Below are 21,061 nucleotides of genomic sequence, written 5' to 3'. Positions count from 1 at the left end.
AAAGCTTCATTATATAATTTATATTTCTTAGAAAAAAAAATTTATCAGCTCTGAGGTGATAAAAAGTGACTAATTTAAATCTTACTTCTATAACTCACCTTCAAATGGACAGAAATTAGAGAAAGATTTTTAAAATCCCTGAAAAATACACTAACTTGGGGGGAAAAAAGCAGTCCCTTAAAACTTCTATGACTGAGAATCAAAATTAAATCTGAAATTTCATAATGTTTATATCTGTACATACATCTTATACCCTGGCAATTATAAAGCTGCCAAATTTTCTTCCATAAAAATGGTTTTGTTCTTACAGTCACTTATTTATATAATACCTTTAGCATTAAGCCATCAACTCGAATATCAACATGTTCATCAGATTTTGAATTGTCATTCAACTTGTAAACTGCCATGAATTGATTAAGACTCTGTTTTAAATCCAACAAAAACTGATTTAACCATAGAATGCTTCTTTCATCCACAGTAAACTGTAATGCATTCAGCTGGCTATAAAGGTTAGGAGATGGAACTGCAAAAAAGAAATAAATAATAATATCTTAGATCATATTAATAAACAGACAGTGTTAAATGTTCCTTAATAAAAGAAAAGATATTTTAACACACTTTATTTGCTCTTAAAATAAGGCAAGGCATAAAGGAGCATGCCTGTAATACTAGCAGCTGGGGAGGCTAGGGCAGGAAGATCACAAGTTCAAAGCCAGCCTCAGCAACTTAGTGAGGCCCTAAGCAACTTAGGAAGATTCTGTCTCAAAATAAAAAATAAAAATGATGGGAATGTAGCTCAATGGTTACATGACCCTGGGTTCAATCCCTGATACCAAAAAAGAAAAAAGAAAAAGAAATTGAGATGTTATATACAAAATTAGGGGAATATGTAAAGGAAATCAAACACAGACAAAAACATGTTTATATGCTTTACTAACTGAAAAAATTACATAACTTAATCTAAAACATTTAAATACCATGCACTAACTGACTGAACCACTAGAGCATCCTAAAATTAAATGTATAAATAGGAAATGCTATTTAGATTTCTTTCTCTAAAGTTATATTTACAAAGAAGCAAACTTCTAAAAATATTACCATTTTGATGTAGAATCACATTAAAGCTGTGGTCTTCAATGACATTTCTAGGAGGACTTTACTGTCTGACTCTTAATCCGCACCCTTTCAATCTAATGAACAATTTCCCACGAAAGTAGCAGGTTAGGCAGAACTCCTTGAGAATTGGAAATATGCATGGTTTTATTCCCCATTTTAATCAAGTTTTAGAATAAATTCTTGAGGTTAAGTAAAACTCAGGTTATCTTTTGAGTATTTAAATAAATACAGTCTTTTTCATAGGTCTCCCAAAATAAACTAACATGTACAATTAAAAGATATATCACTTTCTAAAATCTACATCTATTTCTATCATCAAAGCTATTCATTTAGTGTTTCAAAACAGCATGGTGAAGATTGATTGATTGATTAGATATTGATGGACCTTTTTTATTTTATTCATTTATTTATATGTGGTACTGAGAATCAAACCCAGTGCTTCACACATGCTAGGCAAGCACTCCACCACTGAGCCACAACCCCAGCTAGCTTTTATTCCAAAAATTCTAATATATTTGCTTCTACCAAAGCTGAACCTAAAACTTTCAGATCAAATTTATTTAAGGAAAATAAATCCACAGTGTGGGAAACCAGAAGACAAAGAATATTGTAACAATGTCTTACATATGACTATTTTGCTTACATTATTCATTCTCTTTCCTTTAGTAAAGATTCAATGAATGTCAACTACTTTCTGTGCATTACCCTAAACAGGATACAAAAAGAATATAGCATGATTTGTTTCCTTCAAAAAACCACTCATGGGTTGGAGTTGTAGCTCAGTGGTACAGTGCTTGCCTCGCACTCATGAGGCCCTGGGTTTAATCCTCAGTACCACATAAAAATAAATAAATAAATAAAAATAAAGATATTGTGTCATCTACAACTAATAAAAAATATTTTTAAAAAAGCACCCATACATATAATTTATTACATGAGACAGATATGAGACCCAAAAAAGATATAATTCAAGTCTTTCAAAGATGTACAATGTGATATGGAAATGCTTGTCTTTGGGAGCAGAGAAAGGAAGTAGGGTACTGAAGAGATTGTATCACAGTCTGGAAGGGAAGAAAGGATAGGAAATATCAATGTTCAGATTGTGTGATTGATGATAGTAGCCAAAGAGAATACTAGAGAACTCATACCCAAGGCTATAACAAAGAAACAATGCACAAGGCTGAGGAAGGAACCCACTACACTGAACAGCAGGAAGGGGGAGGGGGGTCTTTATAAAACAGATCACTTTGTAGATGAAAAGAAATCTTTTTGGATTGGGGGAATCTTCTGCAGTGCTAGAGATCAATTGCAGGGTCTTACACATGCTAGGCAAGGGTTTTACCACTGAGTACATCCCTAGCCGTAGAGATGTGTAAAATGAGTTTGTAGAAACCTTGAATATGCTCATGTTATTAAGGGAAAAGGGCAGGATATAAATTAAATATGTAAAAGAAACACATACATTAAAAAAAGAATGAATACTGTACTTATAGGTTGAATTATATTCCCCCTCCCAAATTCCTATGTTGAAGTTCCTGACACCCAGTACCTGAGAATTAGGGCAAAATGAGTTCATATGGGTAGACCCTAGTCCAACATGACTGATGTCCTTGTAAGAGAAGATATCAGGACAAACACACATTGTGGGAAGTCCATGTGAAGACAGATATCTACAAGCCAAGAAGAGAATCCTCAGAAAAAAATTACCCTTGATCTCTCTGACTTCTATCATCCAGAACTGTGAGAAATTGTTGTTTAAGCCACATACTCTATGGTATTTATTACACAAAGATATGAATATATTTAGGTTTTAGCAGAAGTCTCTAATTATAGGCTTATTGACATCTTTTTATTTTTGACATTTTCCTTTTTAAATGTAATGAGTCTATTCTACTTTCACAATGGTAAAAAATAATATTCTTTTTAAAAAGTTAGATTGCTTAATACTGTTTAAAATAGAGTTCAAGTAACTTGAGAATTGAAAACTGACTCCCACATACAGGTGTTCAATATTTATTTTCGTCTGTTTGAAAATTTCCACATTAAATTTAAAAAGTTACACATAACCTAGAAATTTTACTACAAAGTATGTAGGGGCTAGGATTTAAAATGCTAGAAAAGAATTTTGTAATTTTTTTGTTTTAGAAAACAATGTACAGATTAGAGAAAGGAATTATAATTCCTTTGGTACAACCTGACAAAGTAAGTATTTTACTTTTTTTTTTTTTCCCTTGAGTAGTGTTACAGGGATTGAAGCCAGAGGTACTTTATCATTGAGCTATATCCCTAGTTCTTTTCAAATTTTTTTTGAGACAGGGCCTTGAATTTGTGATTCTCTTGTCGCTGCCTCCTGAGCTGCTAGGATTATAGGCATATGCCACTGCACCTGGCTTGGAGTTACACCTTGAAAGAAAAGTCAAAAACTGTTTTTCTCTGATAACACAACTTATTTAATCTTTTTTCAACATGTTTTCTCTATTACTTTCTTAGTTGAAAATAATGGAAAAAGTACAACATAAACAAAGGTAAACTTTCAGTTTGAAGGACTCAAGAGGTATGAGACAACAGCATAGAATTTTAATATTCAAAGAACACAAATGTGTAATCCTTTTAACTTTAGGAAGTCAAGCTAACTTACAACCAAAATTCAATAATTCAAGGTTTCTAATAAAATGTAAGTACCAAAAGTTACCCCAAAGTATGCATCTGGACATTTTAAAACAGCCAAAATAACTGTCTACAGGACAACTTCAATTTTTGATTTTTCAATAAAATGGAGTTTTATATAGATGACATACAAATAAGAGTTTTCCAAAAGAAAAAAAAATGACCTTATTCTACAAAATAACCTAACATTCATTCACTCTTCAATTAACCAATAGCCCTTAAACTGAGTCAAACTTCAGGGATAAAAATTAGTCATGAATACCACAAGATTTTTGCAATCAAGGATGCCACAAAAGTAATGAGGGTAAAGTATACACAAACAAATAATAATAACATGAATGTTATGTTATATATTCCAAACAAAGATTACAAGAGTAAAAAGCAGTTAACATTTTTCACATTTATTAAAAAAAAAAAAAAAAATTAGCCAAAAAAACTTACCAGATAATGTTCAAATAATTACAAAATAAGAAATACTTACTTGGAAAATCCTTTCCATCTGGATAATAATATTCTGTGAATTCTATATACACAGCTGACATTTCTTGTGGAAGATACAGAGATTTTTTATTGCAGGAAATCATACTTTTGGGGGAAGAACGACATTGTTCTGCTGTAGAGACCTGAAAAAAATAATTGTTGTTAAAATCACATTAAATAAAGTCATTTCCAAAGAATTTATGGAACTTGAACATCACTTTCATAGACTTTTAAAGCTACCACCAGTAATTTTTCAATAGGTAAATGCCAATGCAAAATGTATTATTTATTTAACTTCACACCAAATTATTTTTAAGTAATACCAATTATTAAGAAAACTCTATAATCATTTGGCATCCTTATCAATTACAAAATTGATAAGGATGCCCCTGAGTTCAATCCCCAGAACAAGGGGTGCGGGGGAATTCCTTGTAAAATTATTACTTTGAGCCTTAAGATAGGAGCTAGGAAAATAATAATAATGATATACAATTAGATAATATACGTAAATGGCAGAGTCAGGATGTAGATCCAAGACCTCAAGGTCAGAATGCTTCTGCACTATGTTCGTTCTTTCTTTTTTTTGGTACTGGGGATTGAACTCAGGGGCACTCAACCACTGAGCCACATCCCCAGCCCTGTTTTGTATTTTATTTAGAGACAGGGACTCATTGAGTTGCTTAGCTGAGGCTGGCTTTGAATCCTCCTGCCTCAGCCTCCTAAGCCATGGGATTACAGATGTATCCTACCATGCCCAGCCCAGTATATTCTTTATAATAGTTTTTCACTATAAATTCTCAATTATTATGAAAAATAATAGAGCCATATAAAGAGTTTCAGTTTATGGTCATGAAAAAATTCTGGAGTTGTACAACAATGTGAATTTATTTAATGATGATCCATTGTAAATTTAAAAATAGATATAATGGTAAATTTTGTTCTTTTTAACCAAAATAATTAATTTAAAATAAAACAACTATAAACTGTTCTGTCAAATAGTTTGATCTCTTAAATTATGTTCTTAAAGGACTGTTATAGTTTGGGCTCCAAAGGCTTATGCGTTGAAGACTTGGTCATCAGCTGGTGGTTTTCTCTATCTCTATCTGTATCTCTCAATGTGCTGGTTACATTTTTTTCATTCTCCCCAAAGAGCTAATTTTTAATTACATCAAAAAATGCAGATGGGTGTGGTGGCACATGTCTTTAATATTGGCCTCAGGAAACTAAGGTAGGAAGGTTGCAAATTCAAGGCCTGCCATAAAATAAAAAAGTAAAAATATGGGCTGGGTGTAGCTCAGTGTTAGAGTAACCCCTGGGTTCAATCCTCAGAACCAGGGGGGAAAAATGTATATGTTAATTTCCCCAAAGTTCAATCAATAGAGTTTTACTGATTTATTTATGTGGGCTTAGTTGGCACAGAAAGTGGTGTACCTTGTCATTCAACAAATGTGTATATTCCTTATATGAAGTGGAATACTTTTTCCATGGATAATGTTTCCGCTTGCAATAATCTTTTGTTTATATACTTTATGAATAATTCTATAATTCAAGACTTTCTCTGCATAAATAGAAACAAATCCTTCTCGATTATGTGTCAACTTTTTTTGGGAGGGTTGGGTCAGGTGGTTCCAGGGATTGAACACAGGGATGATCTAACACTGAACTCATCCCCAGCCCTTTTTATTTTATTTTCAGACAGCATCTGGCTAAGTTGCTCAGGCTGGCCTTGAACTGACAATCCTCTTATCTCAGCCTCTCAGGTCACTGAGATTATAGGTATGTGCTTGCTACTAGACCCAGCTCAACTTACTTTAATAAAGAATAGCTTATTCTTCTTTCCTCTAATGTTTAAAAGTTATTTACTTTCTACTACTAACTTGGTTTGTTTTGGCTATGTTTGTGTTGGGGTTTCCTTCTCTTTTAATCATTTGAGATTATGGGTAGTTCCTCTCCCTCACTTTCCAATGGATTCACTTAAATCTTAAAATTTAAGTCTACTTTTAATAAACAGCATTATATAATAAGAATATTTTTAAAAAGCATAAATTGCAAAATGAGAAAATAACTGTTAATGAGGATTTCTCAAATGGCATTACTGACATACTGGAGCCAGATCAATTTTAGCACCACTGGTCTTCGACCACTAGATGTCAGCAGCATTCCTTTACAATTGTGACAATCAAAAGCACCTTCAAAAACTGGCTCAGATTGAGAACCAATGAGTTTACAAATGAAAACTTTTCAGACAAAGCAATAGGCTCATCAATATAAACCAGAATACAAATGATTACACAAATATAAAATTTGTCAGGCTGTTTCTAAAAAATAGGAAACATATTCTACTTTGTTGTTTTCAAGGATTGTGATGTTAGACCATATTGTGATTATAACCTGAATAAAACTTGTCAATATAAATGTGACAGGGTTATTAGCTATAAAATTCTTTTTAGGGTTGGGGTTGTAGCTCAGTGGTTGAGCACTTGTCTCACATGCATGAGGCACTGGGTTCGATCCTCAGCACCACATAAAAAAAAAATAAATATTTTTTTAAAAAAAACTAAATAAAATAAAGGTATTTGTCCATCTACAACTAAAAATATTTTTTAGGGGCCAGGATTGTGGCTCAGTAGTAAACTGCTAGTCTAGCACATGTGAGGCTCTGGTTTTGATCCTTAGCACCACATAAAAAAAAAACCAAATATTTTCATACTATGGCCAATACTTAATAGTCCAATAAAGTGAAAAGGGCATTTTAATTTCTACCACAAAGACCACTGTGTATTAAGAAATTTGACCTCTAACTGGGGATGGTGGTACACACCTGTAATCCCAGCAATTTAGGAGGCTGAGGCAGGAGGACTGCAAATTCAAAGACAGCCTCAGCAACTTAGTGAGGCCCTAAGCAACTTAGTGAGATCCTGTCCCATAATAAAACATAAATAGGAACTCAGAAGTTGAACACCCCTGGGTTCAATCCCTAGTACCAAAAACAAAAAAGCAAAAAATAAAACAAGGAAATTAGACCTCCAAAGAGAGTCTGGCCTTTGTCCTTGCTCCTAAAATATAACAAGAAATATAATTTCCTATTCCCGGTGGGCAACTAACAGTTCATGCAAAGAAGATGACCACACTTGATAGCAATTACTTGTGTTTAGAGGAGAGGCGGCTATGGGTGATCTGCTATTAGTCCATTTTATGAGTGGGTTTGACTACATGGGCAATACTTCATGCATTTTATTACACAACTGTACTGGGAAGCTAATACATTCTTAGGACAAGCACGTTTCAAATTTAGAAGTCTTCCAGGCTGCCCTAAGCATCTTTTCCTATGGTTAGTTTTAATTTATATTCTTTCTATATGATAAGCATAATAGATCACAGTGAGGTTTTTTGAGTCTTTTTAATCAATTGTTGAACCTGAGGGTAGTTTCAGGAAATGCCCAAACTTGGTATCAAAGTCTTGAGCAGCACTGGCAGTTTCAAGTACTTAACTTCACAGTTTGGCTAATTATAGATAACTATATAAATTAAAATTAATAAATTGATATTTTCTATACCATCTAATTTGGCCATTTCACAAAACTGGCCAAGATGTTTTTTTTAAATATTTTTTTTTGGTTGTTGATAGACCTTTATTTTATTTATATGTGGTGCTGAGAATCGAACCCAGTGCCTCACACTTGCCAGGCAAGTACGCTCCCACTGAGCCATAGCCCCAGCCCCCAAGATGTTTTTAAATAAAATATTGGCATTAGTTATTAGAGTTCATTTATGTGAATATTGTAAGTATCTATCAAAAGACCTAAGTTAAAAAGTAAAACATACCTGGTATATATTGAAATCTGCAAGTCTTACCACAACAGAACTTGACATAAGTTTAGCTTTTGAGTGTTGAGATAATACTGATGATGTTCTAGAAGTCCCTTTCAGTGTGGACTCCTTCTCTGTGAGAATCAAAAACTCCTTTTAAATTATTTAATAAATTATTTTTAACAGTATTCTTCTATTAGTAAGACAGCTACTAGAAGTGTAAGTGAACAGTAATTTCTCAAACAAGAAAATATATGTGGAAATACTTTACAAATTATGAAGTAACAAAGATATGTAGGTTTCTGTGTTAACTATTCATTTTCAAACAGGAATCATATTTATATTATATTTAAGTCACTCTTCTACAATAATAAAAATGAGAGATCTACCAGGAATTTAAGTGTTTAAAAAATTCTATCTGGGTATTACTTTTATTTTTATATTATCTGTTTCTTATTCTTACAAGTGCTTTGGTTCACAAGCCTATGTTGGTTTGAATAAAGGATGAACAATTTTTAAATATTAATTAGAAATAATACTTATTTACAGAAAATATTATGTACACACTAATTTCCCCCCCCCACACACATACACACATACACACACAAACACACACACACAATTAGGGAGATGCTATAATGTTGTTATAGGCAAAATACCTGTTTGTGTGTGCTGGGGAGAGGCATGTGTTGGGGATTTAGGAGGTGAACCTACATTATGATCTTTCACAGCCTGTATAAGCATTTCAACGTTGCACTCAAATTCATGTAACAACTCATTGGCCCATCCATTTTTTGTTTTGGTTGCATCACTAAAATACATCCAATGATTACAACTATCTCCTGTAAAATGAAAAACAAATATTTCACAATGCATAATTTTCATTTATTCTACAACAGCCTCTTCCCAATGAAATTTAGTCATTTTCTCAAGGGAATCTTTATTCTCCATCCAAATTTACAGACTTTACCTGCTACTTCTCTAAAAAGAAAGATATTTAGAATAGAGGGAAAGAGTGTTAAAAGTAAATGCTCTGGAGGGATTTCTATCTAGAACCCATTCTTAGTAGAAGAGCACTCAAAAAAGTTTCAATTCAAAGTCACAGGATTGGTCAATTTTCAGTAGATGCTCAATATTCTGGCAAATCTCCACTGAGCAGAATCCCAGAAAAATGCTATGAAAAATAATTTCAGCCAGGCACAGTGGCACATGCCTATAACCCCAGCAGCTCAGGAGGCTGAGGCAGGAGTATAACAAGTTCAAAGCCAGCCTCAGCAACTTAGAGAGGTCCTAAACAACTCAGCAAGACCCTGCCTCAAAATTTAAAAAAAGAAAAAATTTAAAAAGGGCTCAGGATGTGGCTCAGTGGTTAAGTGCCCCTAGGTTCAATCCCTGGTACTAAAAAATAAAATAAAATTAAATATAAATAATTTTAAATATTTGTTAAGTGACTAACAATAATCAGTAAAATCAATAAGCTAATGATTGTTTAGAAATTAACAGAATTTCATGTTAAAAAATGAATAGAATTTCCCACCATGGACATCAGTCATAAAGATATATATGTTTTTTGGAAGGAAATTACAAACCCAAGACTATTGGGTTGTGATACAGAAAGTAAGAAAATAATATGCACTTATAAAGAGTAAGAAAATCTACTCTGGCTAAAAGTTTTATCTTCCAAAATGTGAACAATTTCTACAGTTAAAAGACTTTAGGTGATGATAGTAAGTAACTTACTTATTAGAATAAGATATAAGACAAAGCCCTTCAAAAGAATATCAAAACAAATAATAGAACCTTTAAATTCTGGCAGGAACTGATACAGAAATAATAAACACTGGTAGGTAGAAATATGAATATTAAATTTTACTGTATTTTTTAAATTCTGGAAAATTCATTATAAATATTTTATTTATGTAAATTATAAAACCAAAAAAGCTACATACTACCAAAAGACAGAAATAGGTGCTAAGTTATATTACTTAATCTGGCTATAAATTATAAAGAACCATACTGATTTTAGTTTTATATTATTTGAGAGAAAAGAACGTATCAACATTTGATTAAGAAGCCTATTAAATCTCATTTATTGATGAAATTTAGAAAATAAATATAGAAAAGTAAAATCAAGTACCTAGAGACCTACATATAACATAAATATAGTTTTTAAAAATTCAAGGGGTAGGCATGTAGCTCAGTTGTAAAGTGCTTGCCTTAGCATGCATGAGGTCTTGGACTATATCCCCAGCAAGGGGGAAAACATTCAAAATATTGATTAATTACTTGCTTTTATTACAACTAATAAAGTAACACAAATACATATCTGCTGTATTCTGACAAACTGTCAATTTCTAACAATTATAGTTTACAATAATCTACATGAACTTCAATAGAAAATATATGAATATATTCTATGACAACTATTTTTTTTTTTTGGTAAAATACTGCTAGGAGAAAAATAGTAAAGGTCTCTTGATCTCTTTTCTCCTTAAGAAATTAAGACCCCCCCAAAAAAATTTTTTTTAAATTAATTAGCCATGTATATTTAAAACAAGATTTACATATTTTAAAGAAATTATTATACACACCTGCTTTATGATATGGATAATAATCTATGGTTAGCTGGGTAAAAGAGAGTTGCATAGCACCTCCAGTAATACGTCTGTTTGACTCTGTGAGAATAAAAAGACAAAATTGAGAGAAAGAAATATTAATCAAATAAAGGAAAAAATTAACCATATAAAATCTATACCATAATTAGATTTCATGAAGTAAAATCCATTTCTCTTTTACCATGGCTAAAACATTACAAATTTTAGAAAATGCAATCCAATCTACTAAGTGTTCACTGAATCCCTACTATTTGCTAAGTGCTGGCCTAAAAAGGATAAAAGAATAGTAACTAAACCTCCTAAGTACTTATAGGTACTAGGAGCAGAACTCCCTAACCATATGCAAGGCACTGTTTTCAATTCTTTAGGTATACTTATTCATTTCATTTTCATAACAACCCCATGAGAGAGATACCATTATTATGCCCATTTTCTAGATAAGGAAACTAAAGAACAAGGGGGATTATGAAGCCAGAATTAAAGACAGGCAGATAGGCAAGGGTGGGTCAAATCCAGAAAATGGAGGCCACTGTGGGTCCAGTTTGGGCCCAGTAAGTTGGAGACCACCCCTTGTGGGATTTAAATGTTAATTCCTTCAGAGCCCTTCCTCCACCCTTATCAAGATAACCTGCCCCTGTTCCAACCTGTTGCTAAGGTAACCTATCCCAGGAATTGTCCCTCCCTATAGGGAGTTAGAGTTATAAAAGTTATTAATTAATATGTCCTTGATTGCCTTCCCCCTGTCCATCTGTACCTCACGTTTTGGCCATCCCACAAGAGCATCTCCTGGGTCTATTCACATACACAGAAAGGAGGGAGATAATGGGGAAGAGGGCAGGAAAACAAAACAAATCTAGGATGTATAAAAGAGGCAGAATACTCTCACTTCTTGGGACACCAGGATACCAGCTATGAGCCCCTTCTCCCTCCCAGGAGAAGTCTATATTACCTTTTTAAAATAAACCCTGCCAGGGGCGGTGGCACATGCCTATAATCCCAGCAACTCGCCTGTATTCCCAGCAGCTCAGGAGGCTGAGGCAAGAGGATGGAGAGTTCAGAGCCAGCCTCAGCAAAAGCGCTAAGAAACTCAGTGAGACCCTGTCTCTAAATAAAATATAACATAGGACTGGGATGTGGCTCAGTGGTCAAGTGCCCCTGAATTCAATACCCAATACCCAAAAATAAAATAAAATAAACCCTGCTTTATATGCTTGCCTCGGTGTGCTTCTCTAATGTTATACTTCAACATGTGAGGAAGCAGGACTTCTAATCGGCTATATCAATAATAGGCCAAGATTACAAAACCAGTTAAGCAAAGAGCTGGGATTTGAACCCAAGAAATATTAATCACTTCATCACACCATTCTATTACCAAAGAGAAAACTGAGTCAACCAGATTAGGTAAATTATCTAAAGTAACACAGCTAGAGTATGATCAAAAGTAGATCATAAATTGGTATAACTCCAAAATAAAAATTAAATTTTGATCCAGACATGGTGGTGCACATCTGTAATCCCAGCTACTTGAGGCAGAAGGATCTCAAATTCCAGACCAGCCTGGGCAATTTGGGGAGATACTATCTCAAAATAAAAATAAGAAAGGCTGGAGCTACAGCTTGATGGTAGAAATCTTGCCTCAAACATTTGAGGCGGTGGGTTCAATACCCAGTACCAAAGGAAAAAAAGTCAAATTTTAAAACAGCATGGGCAAATCAACTAGTAGTAAAGAAAATACAAGCTAAAATATAGCTATGTATACACTCTTTATAATCTGTTAACTCCAATCTATCTCAATTAGTAGAATTTTTAAGGTAGATTCAAAATCCCTCACCTAAAATCTATGGAACTAGAAGTTTCAGAATTCAGAAATTTTTAGATTTTATGAAATTAATATAGAATATACAAAGTGTATCATATAATACTCCCAGTAGTTTCTGAAGCAGTACTAAGTAATAACAAATAGTAATTCTGCAGCATAACTTTTAAATATTTCCACTACATGGGTAAAATTAAGATCAAAAAATAACATGTTGGTTAGCTCAGGTTTTGTCACATTTCAGAACCTTTTGAATAGCTAATAGCAGAAGTGACTACAGACTTGCACAGTGTAAGAGATATATGGCAGTTGGGCTTTCCCCCTAAATAAAATCATCCAGCTATGAGGGAATAATAAAGAGTAAGGAATGTAAAAGAGTTTAGAAAATATTTTCTGAAAAAGAAAGAAAATCTTTTAAAAAAAATTTTTTCTAGTTATGCATAAACACAATATCTTTATTTTGTTTACTTATTTTTACATGGTGCTGAGGATTGCACCCAGTGCCTCACATGTGTAAGGCAAACGCTCTGCCACTGAGCCACAGCCCCAGTCCAAGAAAGAAAATATTTTCTAAGAAAAAAATGCTTAGTACTTTACTTTGACTACCTCATTTTGTTACTTTGGTTTGCTTTACCTCTTCTAGATTTTCCTTTCAAATCACTAAAGCAGAAGACAACTACCTATAAGCCAAATGCTACAAAAGTAGAAAAGGAAAAGACAAGTCCCTCTGAAAATCTTTGCTTTGTCCCTCCATCCTTTTATCTGATAGCCAATTCCTGGCTGCCTTGTCTGATGAACAAAGAGTACTACTGTTAAGTATCCAGGGTTTTCACTTTCTTAGCTTTAAAACATCCAAAGCAATAGTTTTCTTGGATGTAGATTTTGATTCAGATCTGAGGCACACGAGTCAAATATCTATACTTTTAAAAGACCTTCAGCTTGATTCTAATGTTCAAAGTCTGAGAAACACTGTGCTTGAAGTAAGCCCGCCTGCTGAACTCCCTGAACACTAGTGGGCATCAGATAGTGAAACAGGAAGGTCCAGCATTTCACCATGGGTATAATTTGTTAAACAATCCGGTTTTGTAGACAATTTTATAAAAGTCAAAACCATCTGAAATAAGTAGATTTTATTACCTTTTTCTTTCGCATGAATATCATCACATATGTGTAGATCTAGGTGAGAAATCACTAAATGATGGGAAGTTTCTTTAACATCAAAGTCATTGAACAGTTTAACAATTGCATCATTTAGATCAGGCGCATTTGATGTCTGTGGTGTCTTTACTTGCTGGGTAGATGGGGTTACTGTAGAGCTCTAAAAAAAAGATTCAAAACTACATCATCACCAAATAACATATGTGAACTTGCACAAATAATCAAACCTAAGTATTTTCAGTAATGAACACATGAAAAATAACAATATATTTTCTTTTGTATCCATAATATTTTGTATCTAAAATATTTTCTGAATTATATAAAACTAAAAATTTAAACACTGGAGAACTATACGCAATTTGAGTATGAACCAAATATTTAAGTAAATATTTGAATTATTATAGCTACATATTTATGGCCCTTATTTTAGAAAATAGTAACTATTAAAAGAAGTGAATTTGGGCTGGGGATGTGGCTCAAGCGGTAGCACGCTCGCCTGGCATGCGTGCGGCCCGGGTTCGATCCTCAGCACCACATACAAACAAAGATGTTATGTCCGCCGAAAACTAAAAAATAAATATTAAAGATTCTCTCTCTCTCTTTAAAAATAAATAAATAAATAAATAAAGTGAATTTGAAAATTACTTCCAAATACTAAAATAAAACAAATGTAAGCTCTATATACATATTATATATCTTGTAAGAAAAAATATTACTTCTATGTAGAAGCCCTTGGGATATTATTTAGTACTATAAATGTTCTGCTGCCTCTCAAAAAAATACAATATATTCTTTATACAGAAACCAAATATATACAGAAACCAAAGAGATAAATGGGTTTGAATTCAAATATTTTTCTCCCTAAAGAGAAAAGGCACACAGTACCAGTGAAGCATAAAGACAGATATGAATCTCTAATTGCCTAAAATAATTATACATGCATAAGTATAATATGAGATTATATATACATAAGAATACTGTAAGACAAGGCCAATTATGTGACTCAATGGTAGAGCACTTTCCTAGCATCCAAAGGCCCCAGGTTCAATCCCCAGCACCGCCAAAAAAAGAATGCTGTGAGATAATCTGCCATAAATCACCAACCAAAAAATATGGAACTTTGATAATAATCAAAATGAAGACCACATTTTAAAAATTAACAACTTTCAAATTATAAGCAACTTAATAATAAAATAATTTATGGAAAATCAAAGTATATATTTAATATGTATATAACTTATACATAGTATAGCTATTAAAAACTGATCATGCTGCAAAAGTATTGCATAGGAGCTGGGTTGTGGCTCAGTGGCAGAGTGCTTGCCTCACACACGTGAGGCACTGGGTTCGATCCCAAGCACCGCATAAAAATAAGCAAATATAATAAAGATATTTTTTTAAAAAGTATTGCATAGTATACTTAGTAAATGAGAATCTCTTAATAAAAATGGGGCTGAAAGAATTTTTAAAAATAAAAAAATGAAATCTACCTATAAAATTTTAACTAGGGGCTTAAGCAAAACTTTTAAATTAATTGTTAAACTGATTCCAATCAGAAAAATCACTTTTTCTTGTGTTTTTCAAAGCCTTAAAAAACTAGTATTTATGCCTATGATATACTAATTCTGCAGTACCCCCTTTTCCATACACCCTTGAGCTATATGAATATATGTTCCAAGACATCAGTGGAAGTTTGAAACCTATATAGTATCTAAACTATATACAAGCACTGGACACCACAATAGTTGGTCTGAAAACCTGGACAGCTACTAAGTGACTAACAGGCGGGGAGCTTATGTATCATGGATACCCTGAAGGAAAGAATGATTCATGTCCCAGGCAGGATGAGATAGTATAGGATGAAATTTCATATTACTCAGAAAGGTACACAATTTAAATCTCATGAATTATTTGTTTCTGGAATTTGCCATTAAATATTTTCAGACTGTGGCTAATAAGGGAAGACTACTGTATTTTCACAACATTCTCCAGTACTTCTTTAATCATGTTTTATCTCTTCTCATCAGTACAAATAATGATACAAATTAAAAATACAAATATTAATCTTCCTACAAGTCTTTTTGCTTAATATGTGGTGAGTTCAGGTTTTTGGATGATAATTTGTAGGGAGTGGGGGATTAGAATGGTCTATAATAAGCTCTTCTGCATCATGAATAATCTTAAAATCTCTTAATTTTAACATTGTTCTTTCTCTTTGGGAGAAGCATAAGATGAAACTAAGCAAGTATTAATGTTGGAAGATGGCTATCAAGTTATAAAGCTGAGCAAAGGAATACTATTAACTATTTTACTCTCTCATCCACTCTTCTAAATCTCAAAACAATCAGAACATTCTCAAGTATCAATATGACAACTACCACCCAAGAAAGCAACTGTATTGTGATAGAGTTATGTAAATTCACTATGAAATATTACAAAGTGACAGAAGATAATGATTAAAAAGATGAAGATAGGTGAAAACAATATATTCACTTACTACAACTAGGATAAAAATGCAGATGTCTAGGCAAAAAAACCTGTTAGGAAATACCTCAAAATGCTAATAACACAAGTTGTTTTGGAGCAGCAGGATTACAGAATTTTCTCCTGTTTTTTAGTTTCCTAATCTGTCTCTCTACTTAGTTTCTAAACCCGTATTCCATTTTATATAAACAAAACCACACATTATATAAATAAAAGCTATAATAACATTAACCTTTTATCTATTTGTTTTTAATTACAACCACCATCTCTGTTAGGACAACCTAAGCTATATGAATCTTCATTGTAAACCTTAACAGACTAGTATTGACATTCATGATAATAATCAAAATAAAACATTCTCTTCTACTTCTTTAATTACATTTTCAACTTTAAAATGGCTTTCCTTACCCTCATCTCCTTTAACCAAACCTGCTTTCTTCTTCTAAATTCCCTTTCTGGATAATAGAACTTCCAATTATCATTCTAAAGCCCTCAACTTTTCTCTCCTCCTCATCCTCAACTTATGAAAGACTCTCTTCTCTCTCCAATTATCTGTCTTGCTATTTCCTCTGTCAAACAATTACCAAAGCTCAAGTTCACCTGCTCTAGACTGGCAGTCATTCTCTTCTTTAGCTCACTTTCTATAATGCCACATACCATATTTGATTGTTCTTTCTTTCTTACAAAAAATTCCTTTGGGGCTGGGGATGTGGCTCAAGCGGTAGCGCACTCGCCTGGCTGTGTGAGGCCCGGGTTCGATCCTCAGCACCACATACAAACAAAGATGTTGTGTCCGCCGAAAACTAAAAAATAAATATTAAAATTCTCTCTCTCAAAAAAAAAAAAAAATTCCTTTGGCTCCTAGATGCCTCTAGGAAAATGTTCAAATTCCTCAACATACATATTTAGCAGGAAAATTTTCTATGCTATAGGCCAATGGTCCGTTCATCAAATTTTTAAAATCAGGTTCACCTGGAGAATTCCTAAGTGAACCACTGGATATATATTATATATTTGGTATGATGATGTAAAGTTCAGCATCAATTCTATATCTACTTATTTGTTCTTATATCTATAAACTCACATAAGTAGGTAAACTAGAATGAAAGGAATTTGGGGTACTGGGTCTAAAGTTCACTGGTAGAGTGCCCACCTCGCAAGTGTGAGGCACTGGGCTCGATCCTCAGCACCACATAAAAATAAATAAAGATACTGTGTCCAAGTACAACTAAAATATATTTGAAAAGAGAAAAGAAAAAAAGAAAGTAATTTTGTTTTAGCATTGTGACTAGAGTATTTAAACAATTTTGAGTTAGGTACCAAATGTGAGCTATCCCATAGTTATTTCAATAGTCTAATAGCTGAAAATTATTAGATTCTCCTTCCAATTGCTCAAAACAAACAAAAAAAAACCCCACAAATCACTTTATTTGTTACAATGTCCTTAGAATCATAAGCAGCATTTCAAAATGCCTATCTGTCTTGTTCCCAGAGGGTTTCCCCCCCCCCTTCCTTCCTAGAATAATCCATTTTAGACTGAGGCTGAGTAGAAAGAATGCCTTTCCTTTGTAAAGTAGGATGACAGCAATTATGGAAAGGGAGAATCAGTTTGACATGTAAAAATAAGTATATTCGCAGCCAGGTCAAATATTTTAAAAAGTACATACTGACGTGGAAAGTATGAAACTCCGTTTCCTTAAAACATAAAACTTGGAAAGTTGTTAATATATCCTCAGAGGCATGTATACCTCACTCCAAAAACACTGCTCTGGCAACAACAAACTCCTCATCTGATTAGAAAATCCCAATTCTTTAATAATACCATACTTTTATAGATTCTACAGTCTCTTCTGAAATACCTTTCTTTACTGTTGCCATCTCATTAATCTCTTTGTAAAACTTTTCCAAAAAGCAAACAGTTAATTAATACTAACTTTATTCTTCTATGCCTTCCCTCCTTTATTTCTGCACCTGGACATTTATGTTAAATTATAATATTTGTTTATATTTCACTCCCTCATTATAATCTTAGGTCTTTGAGAGCAGAGTCAGACACTATTTACTTTCACATTGCAATGTTTACCTCTCTGTACCTTATGACATACCAGGAAGGCAGCAAACAACACCAATTTGATAGTCAACAAAAGCCTAAATTATATGCTATTCTCTTATACCAAGCCAGATCAACAAAAGGTCACATAACTAAGATCTATCACTGTTTCCCAAAAGTAGTGTCATAGATGTATGATTTTATAATATTCTACATATTTTTACTAAGAGTAGATATAAAAATTCATTTGTGCTTTTAATAAAATTATCAAAGACACTACCCAATGGAGTTTTCTATGTCCCTTCCTTCTACAAAGATCTTCATGTATTAGCACAAATTTAATATGAGGAAAGTCTAGAAAACATTTTTCTCTTTACACAAACCAATAATACTTATAATTTTTAAGAAAATGATATTTAAAGAAATCGTTGGGGATTTTGTTTTGTTTTGGCAGTACTGGGAACTGGACTCAGGGACACTCTAACACTGAATTACATCTTCAGTCCTTTTTATTTTTTTTATTTTGAAACAGGTGCTCTCTAAGTTATTGAGGCAGGCCTCAAACTTGCCAATCCTCCTGCCTCAGCCTCCCAAGTAGATGGGATTACAGGAGTGTGCTTATTTCCTAGTTTTTTGCTCCCAGCTGTTAGAAACCTCTAACAGAAGTTTGTTTTCAACTTCAGCAATTCCCCATAGTTAGTTCTCTGTGGAATCAATTCTCACATACCCTCTCTTGTCTATAATTATGTGAGTTTTATTCCATCATCTTCTGTTACTTAGAAGTTTTAAAACTGTATTTTAATTTCCTAAAAAGTGATTTACACCAAACACTTTTATGTCATCAATATCTCCAGTGCTCAATACAGAGCTCCAAACAAATAAGCATAATACACATATTAGTAATATTTACTGTTATCATATAGATATGTATATAAAATTATTGTAAGATATCTGAATAAAGAAGATTCTTGGTCTCAATCTTACAATCCATTTCCTATAAAGAAAACAGCAACTAATCACTCTGATATTTTAAACTATTTATATGTAAAGTAAGTCTTTTCTTGTTAATTTATAGCATACCTGGGTAGGTTCAGGAGCCATACTCTTCCTTTGTTCTGTTGATTTTTCTATTGCTTCACTTAGAGATTTTGCATATTGTACCATAGCCTTCAACTGGGAATCCGTCAAAACCCATAATAAATCATCCAGTATTAGAACTAACTTTGTTGCTATGACATTACAGTCCTTTAACTGTCAGAAAAAAAGATTTATAAAATTAAGCCAAGAATTGTACTGTATTGTACTGTAACGTACAATACACTTACAGTTTTTTTAAAAAAGCTAAGTTTTTTAATTGAATTAAATATAGATATGAATACTTCTTTCATTTAACAAATATTTACTGAGTTCCTATAATATAGAAGGAATATCTCCTAGTGCCAGAGCTAACAGTGGTAACAAAAGACTTACAAATTCCTGTACCTTAACAATACAAGTTCTATAGCACTTACATAAACACATTTATAATTAATAAATCACCCAATTACCTGTATTAAATCAACTAATTCTGGTAGAGAAAGGGGAATTAAGATGAATTAAAAACTAAAGTGCTAGTTTATCCACATTTTACTTTTCTGAATATATATGTTAAACACTATACATTGAGAAATGTTGTCAATTTAATATAATTATTTGTATCTACTCACCCAAAGCCTATATTGTTGAGTCTGTAATTACTGAGCCATGATTAAAAAACGTCATCACTTCCCCATTAAATTTCACCAAAAACCATAGAGGATTCACAACTTCAATATCCTTAAGTAACTATCTTCCCCCATTTAAGTAAATTAGCAGTTAAAATTAAAAAGTTTTGGCTACTAATAAGGTTTTTGTTGTATATCTATTGCTGAGCAGGATTCAATAACAACAAAAGTAAAATTACTTTCTTTTCTTTTTTTTATTGTGTTGTTGTTTTCTTTTATGTTTTCATTTTTGCAGAGCTAGGGATTGAACTCAGGTACTTGCATATATGCTTGGCAAGTACTTTACCCACCAAGGTAAACCTCCAGCCTAAGAAATGAAACTATAAGGCAGCAAATGTTCAATAAACATGCAGCAACTAAGAAATTTATTCAATTTATCAAAAACAAAATCTTTAAAATTTAAATATTAAGTCTAAAATACGGAGGAATGTTATGATTACACTAACTTTCCACAAATACTGCTTGAGACATTATATCACCTTTTATTTTGCATTGACTTAATATGCTGTTTATAGTATGCCAATAATCTACCTAAGAAGTTATTTAAAATTTCCTGTCAATATTAATAGTTAACAAATGAACAAGGCCCCGGATTTGATCCTCAGCAACACACACACACACACACACACACACACACACACACAGTTAATCTGGTTGACTTACTCTTCTTTTAAGAGTGACTCTGATTTTTGATTGGTTGGTTATTAATCGAACAGGTGCACACATAATTTCAAGATGTGAACTTTGAGTAGCATCTGCCTCTATTCGAATCATCTGCCAATTTATTTCTTTAAATGTCAAAACCTAAGGAGAACAAAGAGATTAGCTTCGCATATTCATGTAAAGAAAATGAGAAAAATGTAGATTTATAAAAATAAAATGTTATCTTCTCAACTAATTTTCATGACATTCTAGAAATATTTATCATGCTGTTTTTATTTTTTAATTGTACATGTCCATAAAATTCAGTAACACACCTTAAAACTGTCAATACTTTTAATCTAAGAAACTTAACAGAGTACAAAAAGCTCTTGAATCATGTGACCAAAAAGCATTCCAATAATACATCTTAATTTTATAAATTTAAAATTCAATTAAGCAG

The 21,061-nt window shown here is 32.7% G+C and overlaps 1 protein-coding gene across 3 annotated transcripts in view; it reads right to left on the bottom strand.

The window, feature by feature from the left end:
• The window catches only part of Bltp3b (bridge-like lipid transfer protein family member 3B), a 93,066-nt gene that overhangs the window by 29,236 nt on the left and 42,769 nt on the right, over window positions 1-21,061 (bottom strand). For 2 of the 3 annotated variants that reach the window (XM_071609607.1, XM_071609608.1), the window contains exons 6-14: window positions 20,623-20,763; window positions 19,277-19,447; window positions 16,881-16,949; window positions 13,642-13,822; window positions 10,665-10,748; window positions 8,733-8,915; window positions 8,089-8,207; window positions 4,265-4,406; window positions 330-523 (exon numbers count right to left, since the gene is read on the bottom strand). In XM_071609607.1, coding sequence (XP_071465708.1) covers window positions 330-523; window positions 4,265-4,406; window positions 8,089-8,207; window positions 8,733-8,915; window positions 10,665-10,748; window positions 13,642-13,822; window positions 16,881-16,949; window positions 19,277-19,447; window positions 20,623-20,763 — 1,284 coding nt within the window. The remainder of the gene's footprint in view (window positions 1-329; window positions 524-4,264; window positions 4,407-8,088; window positions 8,208-8,732; window positions 8,916-10,664; window positions 10,749-13,641; window positions 13,823-16,880; window positions 16,950-19,276; window positions 19,448-20,622; window positions 20,764-21,061) is intronic. The other variant, XM_027947462.2, reaches the window with a different exon arrangement.

The sequence above is a fragment of the Marmota flaviventris genome, chromosome 3 (genome assembly GCF_047511675.1).
Source record: "Marmota flaviventris isolate mMarFla1 chromosome 3, mMarFla1.hap1, whole genome shotgun sequence".
Classification (NCBI taxonomy): domain Eukaryota; kingdom Metazoa; phylum Chordata; class Mammalia; order Rodentia; family Sciuridae; genus Marmota; species Marmota flaviventris.
Note: the sequence above shows the minus strand (reverse complement) of the source record. Positions and strands in the feature narration are given on the sequence as shown.